The following is a 10,025-nucleotide window of genomic DNA, read 5'->3' as shown; positions in this document are numbered from 1 at the left end:
CCGCTACAAACAAGCTTAAAATATAGACTTATTTAATTTTTTTCGGGACAATTACGCAATTTGGGGCTTCAGCACAAGACGGACATTACATACGAGCATCATGGAGGTATTTGGATGTTTTTTTGTGTGTGTTTTTTTACGAAGAGCTCTGGTGTCCCTTTGCAACCGTTGCATTGAAATGCACTGCTACGCCAAGACCCCCTGTAACTCAGAGAAGGGACGGTGGACTCTGAAAATTCTTCCAGCCCTTAGTCAACATGAGGGTGAGTAGATAATGAGCGAAATATCATTCTAGGGTGAACTATCCCTTTAATGTTCATCATGGTGTTGGTTACCGTGGTGGTGCTGAACTGTGCGGTCGTCCTCAACCTGCACTTCAGGACACCAAGCACACATGTGATGCCTGAATGGACCAAGAGGGTAAAACTTGTGGTGGCCCTGAAGTGCAAAACACAACGGCAAATCAGACAACAACGGCAAAAGAGAAAACACAACACAAAAAGAGAAAACACAACGGCAAAAGAGAAAACACAACACAAAAAGAGAAAACACAACGGCAAATCAGAAAACACAAAATCAAAAGAGAAAACACAACACAGAAAGAGAAAACACAACAACATTAACCAAACCGGAAAAGGTAGGTACCCTCGAGTGGAATACGTCAACGCGGCCGCCATCTTGGTCAGGGGGAAGCCTGTCTACTTACTGCACTAGTCAACAGAGGCAGAGGTCTATCAACCATTAAAATCGCCATAACTCACCGAATATTCAACCGATTTTCAAGCCGTTTGGTTTATTATAAATGTCAGACACATATTTATGATACAACAACAAAAAAATTTAGAAATAATTTTATATATATATTTGTTTATGTATTAAACATACACTTAGATACTCAGACACCCCACATGCATAAATACACTGTTTTCTGATTTGCCGTTGTTTAGTAATTTGTCGTTGTGTTTTCTGTTTTTTTGTTGTGTTTTCTGATTTGCCGTTGTGTTTTCTCTTTTTGTGTTGTGTTTTCTCTTTTTGTGTTGTGTTTTCTCTTTTTGTGTTGTGTTTTCTCTTTTGCCGTTGTGTTTTCTCTTTTTGTGTTGTGTTTTCTCTTTTGCCGTTGTGTTTTCTCTTTTTGTGTTGTGTTTTCTCTTTTGCCGTTGTGTTTTCTCTTTTTGTGTTGTGTTTTCTCTTTTGCCGTTGTGTTTTCTCTTTTGCCGTTGTTGTCTGATTTGCCGTTGTTGTCTGATTTGCCGTTGTGTTTTGCACTTCAGGGCCACCGTAAAAACTACTCACTCACTCACTCACTCACACACACACACACACACACACACACACACACACACACACACACACACACACACACACACACACACTCACACTCTACACAGGCTTGGTGTTGTGGCGCTGACCTTTTCTTCACAACAGTAATAACACTCAGATGTTTAAACACCCAGATGTCTTTAAAATGTCAGGACTGGTCAAACGTTACTACAAAGTCTAACTCATAGTTGGTTGTTTTGTGTGTTTCTACTGTATGTGTCTGTGTTTTGTAGTTGATGAAATGTTGAGTTTTAATTTCATCAGATCTATTTTTCTGCCTCTTTACTCGTTTATTCCAACTAAACATTAGTTTTCCCTGGAGTGAAGATGATGCTGAAGTATTTGATTAAAGTTCATTCATTCAGAAATTTTATTTAACTGGATAAACCCCTTGAGAAGAATCCTCTCGTTTTCGAGGGGGTCCTAAAATACATTACAACCAAAAAAAAAAGGGACAAAACACAATCAACAATCTACAAACATACAACAACAATAGTCCAGTAATTTTAGGCCAAAAAAGGGGTCAACGTTAAACAAATTGCAACAGAAGCAAACTCAACTGATTTTGTATCCTCAACATGTCCTGAGTGAGGGAAAAAAAGCCCCGAAGAATCCCATTAGGGGAAAGTTTTGAAAAACACCCAAACGTATCCCATTTATACGCCTATAAAACATTTTTTTCACATGAATAGGGTAAAATTTTTAACCTTTAGATATCTCCATGAAAATGACTGAGTTGATTACTTACATTAAGACAAACAAAAAATGTATTACAAGTTTTTTGAAATTCTTTGTTAACATGAGCAAATTTGCATAAATCTGCATACATTTGCATAAATCGCACCGTTTTGACGGCACATGTATATATGAAGTTGCTGTGGTGGTACCGGCATGAAAATTGGAATGAGTTGACTCCATCGGTCAACCAACACGAAACCACTTTAAATTTCAAGATGACTGCAATTTTTCAAGACAGCCACATCCTTAGTAGAGCAGGTATGACACGCTCCGTCTCTATTAATGCTCATGGGCCTAAATTGGTTCCATTCCTTAAGCTTTTTAACTGTAATATTAACAAGATTGAACAAGACATTTTCACCTGCTCTACCCAATGTTTAGATCAGGTGCTGTATGTATGCAAATTAGCCATACGTAATTGGATTATGCACTGTTGGCTCATGTCATACCTGCTCTACTAAGGATGTGGCTGTCTTGAAAAATCAACCAAAACCCGGCCATAGCAGCGTATTTCAGTTTGTGCGAATCAGGGGATTTTACAGTCATCTTGAAATTTAAAGTGGTCAACTTGTCGGTTGACCGATGGAGTCAACTCACTCCAATTTTCATGCCGGTACCACCACAGCAACTTCATATATACATGTGCCGTTAAAACGGTGCGATTTATGCAAATTTATGCAGATTTATGCAAATTTGCTCATGTTAACAAAGAATTTCAAAAAACTTGTAATACATTTTTTGTTTGTCTTAATGTAAGTAATCAACTCAGTAATTTTCATGGAGATATCTAAAGGTTAAAAATTTTACCCTACTCATGTGAAATTTTTTTTTATATGCGTATAAATGGGATATGTTTGGGTGTTTTTCAAAACTTTCCCCTAATGGGATTCTTCGGGGCTTTTTTTCCCTCAATCAGGACATGCTGAGGATACAAAATCAGTTGAGTTTGCTTCTGTTGCAATTTGTTTAACCTTTTCTCATAAAATGACTGGACTACAAAGACAACAGACATCAACACAAACATAAAAGAAATGAGTACAAGAATGAGCACAGCACAACCTCTTGATGGCTGCAAAGGGCCATAGCAGTAGCCTAGTAAAACTAAGAGAAATGTATAATAATAACATAATATTGCAAATTGAAATTACATTGTGTTACAGATAATATTGATATAACATCATCTGAAACATGTTGCAATTTAACTCAAAATATTTAAAGCAGAAGTGAGTGATCCGGTCGTTTTCGCTAATGCTGCGTTCCAGGCAGGCTTTTGAAATCGTAAATTACAGCTTCAAGTCACAACTTACGACTTTGTAGCGTTCCAGGCAACCCACTCGTGTTTTTCCGACCTGTTTTACCGGTGAAAGTCACTATAACGGCCACTCGTAACTTCCGACCGGTGAACTCGTACCAGATCGAACTGGTACCACTTCACGGTCGGAAAAATACGAGTTTCCTTGAACGCACCATAACAGTCCTCGTCCCTACGTCACCACATTCACGGCGTTCCTTGGCTGCACACACAGCCCTGCATGCCGTTCTCTCTCCTCATTGGATAAAAACTGTAGGATACGATAAATGTTTTCTCTTCGGCTCAGAGCAGAGCAGAGGGACTGAGAGACCCGTGTTTCAGTCCAAACACTCTATGTAAGTGATTGCTGTCGGAAGATATAACTATTTAAGACTTATATTAACACAAATATATCACTCACTTCTGCTTTAAACCTATGAAAAGAAGTCAATGAGCGTATGTTTAAAGGAAGATTATAAGCGCCATCAGACTCATGAAACTGATACATTGATGTGGTGTTGTGTTGATCACATTGTCATATCAAATCGTAACAGATGTATACGTCTTCTTCTTTGTCCAGTTCTTCCTGGAGAAGTTGCCCCAGATCCTGCGTATGTCCCGCCCGGCGGAGGCGGAGCCGTACTGGGACGGCGCTCTGCCACGGCGCTCCAGCTCAGTGGGTTACATTGCTTCAGCAGAGGAATACTACAGCGTCAAGTCCCGCAGTGAGCTGATGTTCGAGAAACAGTCAGAGAGACACGGGCTGGTGACACGGACCACGCACGCCGGAGGTACGTCCTCTGTTTTCATCCAGGTCGTCCCTTCTCCCCTTAATGCAGGATGTTGTCACACGCCCACTGACCTTTCCCGTGTGTGTGTGTGTGTGTGTGTGTGTGTGTGTGTGTGTGTGTGTGTGTGTGTGTGTGTGTGTGTGTGTGTGTGTGTGTGTGTGTGTGTGTGTGTGTGTGTGTGTGTGTGTGTGTGTGTGTGTGTGTGTGTGTGTGTAGTGGTGAAGCCACAGGGAGAGGGCGAGGTAACAGACCAGCTGTTTGCAGAGATCAAGCCAGCTGTGGACGGAGCCAACTACATCATTAAACACATGCGCAACAAGAACGACTTCAACGAGGTGAGAGAGGCAGAGGGACGATCAGCTGATGAGCTCATCATCACTGAAAACACTCATTTATTATTTTACTGAGAAAAGTCAAAGGTTTTATTTCCCTTTCTGTCTGCCATTGTTTTGTTTTTTTAATCTATCTTAACTCTGGACATTCATCCACTCACTGTAATTGTATTCTTTTGTTTTTTTGTTTTTCTCTTTTTTAAAACCCAGTTTAAGTGTTTTGTTCCCTTATTTGTTCCTTTTATGTGTCCTGTTTTTTTTTTTTTGTATATTTTTGGGGCTTTTTGTCTTTAATTAATAGGTTAGTTGAGAGAGACAGGAAATCGGGAGGCAGAGAGAGAGGGAATGACAGGCAGCAAAGAGCCACCAGATTCTGGATTCACTGGCTGCAGCGAGGACTGTAGCTTCTGCTTATGGGGCCTGTCCAACCCACTGGGCTAAACGGCGCCCCATTTGTGTGTCCTTTCTAAAATGCTTTGGGTTTGGATGATGTCTGGTTTTTTTTGGACGCCTCTCTGCATCTAACACAGTGAAAATAAGACAGCTGGTCTGTAGTGAATCCTTCCTTCATGACAGTTTCAGTGTGAGTTTTGAATCTGTGTCAGATGTTGAGCCACATATCTACTGTACATCAGTAAAGTGTAAACTAACTCTGACCGTGCTGCTGTGTCTCAGGAGAAAGATAACTGGAGCGGCATCGCCCGCACGGTGGACCGGCTCTGTCTCTTCCTGGTGACTCCGGTGATGACTCTGGGCACCATCATCATCTTCCTGATGGGAATCTGCAACCACCCTCCACACCTGCCCTTCAAAGGAGACCCACATGACTACAGAGAGGAGAACCCACGCCTGCTGTAACAGGGACACGCACACACACACAGTGTTATTACGTCTTTATTATTTGTTTGATCATTTTTTTCACGTGCATAGCTGTGTGTTTTTTCCTCCAATTTGAAGTGAATATCTAGATCGATATGTTATTGTTTTAATTTTATTGGTGTGGCTTGAATGAACATTTACACTCGGAAGACAAAATTTTCATTTCAGAGCTTGAGTCTTGGTTGTGTTTGAAAGACACAAGTTTAGACTACATCCTCTGAGCAGCGCTGCTCGGCAGCCAGGATATTACAGACATAACAACTGCACCAGGGCTAACTGGTTAGCATGCTAACTCCAGTGGAGGAAAAGAAACCGTGGAAAAAATGATGGTAACACAATGGTAACACAAACTCCATAGCAACAGCAAAACAAATCCTACGTAAACCAAAGGAAGTACCATCAGTCACTGAGATACCAGAAGAGAAAAACTAATACATCAGAGCGTCATCTGATTCTTCAGTCCAGTAGAGGTTTGTTCATCTTGAACTCTTATTCTGTACTACTCGTGTCCATCAAATCAAATCAAACTTTATTTATATAGCACTTTTAATGCATGGACATGCGACCCAAAGTGCTTTACACATAAAAAATAGAAACATAGAAAAAACATTTACAAATAAAGCCTCTCCCTCCCATCCTCCATACCACACACACACACACACATACACACATACACACACAGTAGGGAGAGATGGCATGTGATATGAATGTTCATGTCCTGCTCACAGTCATTGTTCACAGTGTTCAACATTTCTCCATCAAGGCTGCAGAGTGTGACCTAAGCAGTGGGTCTGGATCGTGGCTGGGGGGGCAGGTGTCCTTTACACCGTTTGTCTGCAAAATGAGATAAAATTCAACATCAATGTAAAAAAATAACTTCTTATTCTCCTTCAGCACGACACACACTGACAAACAAACCGTGACATCATCATGATTCCTTCATTTGATTTTATATTAGAATTTTTTTTTTCCAGTTCAGTTCTCCTTAAAGGGATATTTCAACATTTTGGCAAATTTGCCTATTGCCATAATCCCTATAGTCTGAGGAGTAGTTTCAATACCATTAATTGTTAGTGCAAGCTGTTTTTAGATCGGCGGGGCAGAGATGTGAGCTCACCATGCGCCTCTGTTGCGTTAGCTGAGCAGCTCGCATCTCTGCTCCGCCGATCTAAAAAGAGCTTGCACCGACAATTAAAGGTAAGAACTAAGACTATAGGGATTATGGTGATTTGCCAAAATGTTGAAATATCCCTTTAACACTGCAACATACTGTCTGTACTGTTTTTCACATTAGTACCTTTGTAATACAGAAGATTTACTTACTCTGACTGACTCCTGATTCTTTGCGGACCTGGTGATGTTCAAACATCAACATTATGAATAGAAGCGACAAATAAAACATGAATAAAACAGTGTAGGAAGAATGATTTTACCTTTTTTTCCCCCAACGTCTCCATACCACAACAGCTGCTAGTGCTACTGCCGCTAGTGCTATTGCCAGTCCTGCTACCAGTGATCCTACCGCCCCACCCGCAATATCATTGACGGTGCATCTCAAAACTGAAATAAGAAAAGGCAGTTATTTTCCCATGATGCCTCATGATGGTGTTTTCTGGACATAGATGTTACAGATACAGACAATTCTCTCACAGAGACCAACAGTTGGTCACTTGATGCTGCCTCACCTCCATTCTTCTGCGTCTCTAGAAAGGTGTTGGTTATCAGCGTCTCCTCAGCATCGCTCAGTTCACAGGTGTATGTTCCCTCATGACGTGAAGATAAGTCCTGTAGCGTGAGGCTTCCTGACTCTGACACACCCTCCACCTGCTGCCTCCACCTCTCTGAGACTCTGAGCCCCTCTGTGTAGGGGGCGTCACCTCTGGTCTGAGTCAGGATGATCTGACTGTGGTTGAACTTCCAGATGAGGCCTGTTATGGGGGCGTTTGAGGCCGTGCAGGGGATCGTTGTTTCAACGCTGGATCCAACCATAGAGGCTGGTATGACACAAAAGGGAAACTGTATATAATATTTAAGATTCTAAATGACTGAAAATCATCATAAAGTTAAACAAAGCAATACAACTAACTGAATGAACAGATACTGGATTGAACCAAACATAAAAAAGAGAAAAAATACCTGGGTTTGCCCTGCGCCCCAGTGGATTTGTACTGACTGTTACAGAGTAAAGTTCACCAGTGTGTGTGTCGGTGTTCACTCACTTGGTTTGAACAAAGTGGCTCTCCTCCAGCTTCTGCTGGTGCTGATGGTGCAGCTGCAGCGGAGATCAGCATCACTGTCTGGAAGTATCAGAGAGCTGCTGATGTTGTAGAGCAGCTGTGCAGTTTGCTGGATGGTGGTCGTGATGTGGAGCTTCATGTTGGATGGAGGACTGGTGGACCAGGTGAGCTCCGGCTCAGGGTAGATCCCCTGTGAGCTGCAGGTCATCCTGTTTTCCACCTGCTGAATATCAACTTCATCAACTGGAGCTGTGGAGAAACAACGATGGAGGGTATCTGTCACAAATGAGATCCTTTGTAGAGCGGTGCGCGTCCATAAGATTTGAGAATGACACAAGTATTGATCTTCACAAGGTTTGCTGCTTCAGTGTTTGCAGATCTTTTTGTCAGATGTTAGTATGGTGGGCTAACTGAAGTAGAGTCAAAGGCTTTCATTTGCAATTACATTGAGTCTATCAAGTGTCTTGGATGGTTGGGAGAAGTTGGTGTCAGGATGCTTTACTGTTGCCATGACACAGGACTGATGGCAGAGCTCACCTTTTTATTTCCAGATCCCCCAAACAATGGGAAATGATCAGAGAAAAGACTGTACCTCAGTCCTCAGCAGGTCAGTACCTGGACCTTTTACAGAACCTCAGTCTGTCCCTGATGTTTGACCTGGAGACTAGTGGCGTCTTTGCTGCCCTTCTTGACACCAGGCCATCCTTCAGAAGTCTTGGCCTTACTGTGCAGATGCACTCACACCTGCCTGCTGCTATTCCTGAGTCAGCTCTGCACTGATGGAGCCGAGATCTGGCCCTGGAGCTTGCTGGACTTTCTTGGGCGCCCTGAAGCCTTCTTCACAACAACTAAACCAAACCACTCTCCTTGAGTTAATTTTCATGGCAAAGAGGGATCCTCGTCCAGAGCACAAGGTATATCTCTATACGTGGAAGTTTACTAGACTTGGTCGTTCATCCTATGCATCCTGGATCAGGAATGCCCACAGGATGTTGTCCCTGGTTACCCTGGTAACCCAGATGACAAATGTTTTGTGTTTTTACCATGCATCTCTTATTCGGGCCACCTTTGGCTTAATAGCCTACATTAATCCTTATAGAGGAAACTCTCATAAATACTCTGCCTGCATGCACCAGAGAGGTGATCGTGCTGTACAATAATAAAAGGCAATTTGTTCAATAAAAAACACTGTAGACTGTACCTTTTAACAGAGCTACAAACAAAGGGTGATTCTCTGAATTCCGTGAAAATTGATTTTTGAAGCAAACTTTCAACCCTGTAACAATAACTCAATCCAACTCAATCAGTGTTTTTGTTACAGGGTTGGATGTTATGTGGTTGAAGATTTTGGCTAAAAGTAGCCATGACATGTAGTATCACATGACTTGAAAATATTGAAATCATAATACTTTTCAACTTGATTTTTTCTTTTTCCTAAACATTTATTTGAAAGGTTGACTTCATCTCATAATAAAAACAATGATATATATGTAAGAAAAGATGCCAACACCTTCTTCTCTTTACAGTATGTTCTTCTAAAGACTTGAGCGATGTCACTTTCTCAATGGATGTTTGACTGAACCTTTTTTTAAACGGGGGCATCTTGTTACAGGGTTTAACAAAACGGGGATGTGTTAAAATATTGCTATTTCATTAATAATTTATTTTTTATTTTCAGATTTTTGTACTGTTTAGGTTAAAGTAGTCAGGAATATTATTATGTTAACAAACAAAGTTAATTGCAATTTTTATTTGTTTTAAATGAAATGAAAAAGTCATCTTCTCCTTAGCAACTTTTTTTTTTCTTTTTTCTATTTTGTGTTTTATAACCCAAAAACACATGGATCCATTAATGTATGGCTTTAAAATGCATTTAAAAATCTTTGAGGTAAACCTGAGGGATGCAATGTGCACTGAATTCAGAGAATCACCCTAAAGCTGAAACTGTAGTTACTAAAGGCTGAATCCCTTCAAACAGCTAGTACCTTTTACACCAAGAGAGATGATTCCAGACAGGACGGTGCCAGATCCAGTTTCGGTGCGACACATGTATCTCCCCTCATCACAGGGCCTGATGTTTCTCAGCAGCAGTGTTGCGTTTCCTCCCAGCACCTGGTCCTCCTCATACAGGCCCGTTCTTCCTTTGAACTCATCAGCTGCTGATTTGTGGCCCCTAACAAATGTGGTGTTCCCGAAGCGTCTGCAGTTCACCACGACACCCGTTTCCATCTTGGTCCACATGACCCTCACACCGCTGTGGTTTGACTGGAACTGACAGGGCAGGACACATTCCTCTGAAAGCTTACAGGTGACTGTCAACTCTGGAGGCAGAGACACTGGAAACAGAGAAACATTCAGACACAAGTTACATGTATAAAAGCCTCTTTTTTCTTTTTCTTCAGGATAGAGTCATATCTTTGTCACTTTGCTGTCAGCA

General features: G+C 41.4%; 1 protein-coding gene across 1 annotated transcript; it reads left to right on the top strand.

Moving 5' to 3' along the window:
• Window positions 1-321: 321 nt before the first annotated feature.
• On the top strand, window positions 322-6,000 carry LOC311003540 (acetylcholine receptor subunit delta-like; the record flags this gene model as incomplete). Its single annotated transcript, XM_083995307.1, has 4 exons — window positions 322-420; window positions 3,930-4,140; window positions 4,357-4,475; window positions 5,148-6,000. 4 exons carry the CDS (start codon window positions 322-324, stop codon window positions 5,328-5,330), a joined length of 612 nt encoding a protein of 203 aa, XP_083851433.1. The 3' UTR covers window positions 5,331-6,000.
• Window positions 6,001-10,025: the final 4,025 nt, after the last annotated feature.

The sequence above is a fragment of the Trachurus trachurus genome (assembly GCF_905171665.1).
Source record: "Trachurus trachurus genome assembly, chromosome: 20".
NCBI lineage: Eukaryota > Metazoa > Chordata > Actinopteri > Carangiformes > Carangidae > Trachurus > Trachurus trachurus.
Note: the sequence above shows the minus strand (reverse complement) of the source record. Positions and strands in the feature narration are given on the sequence as shown.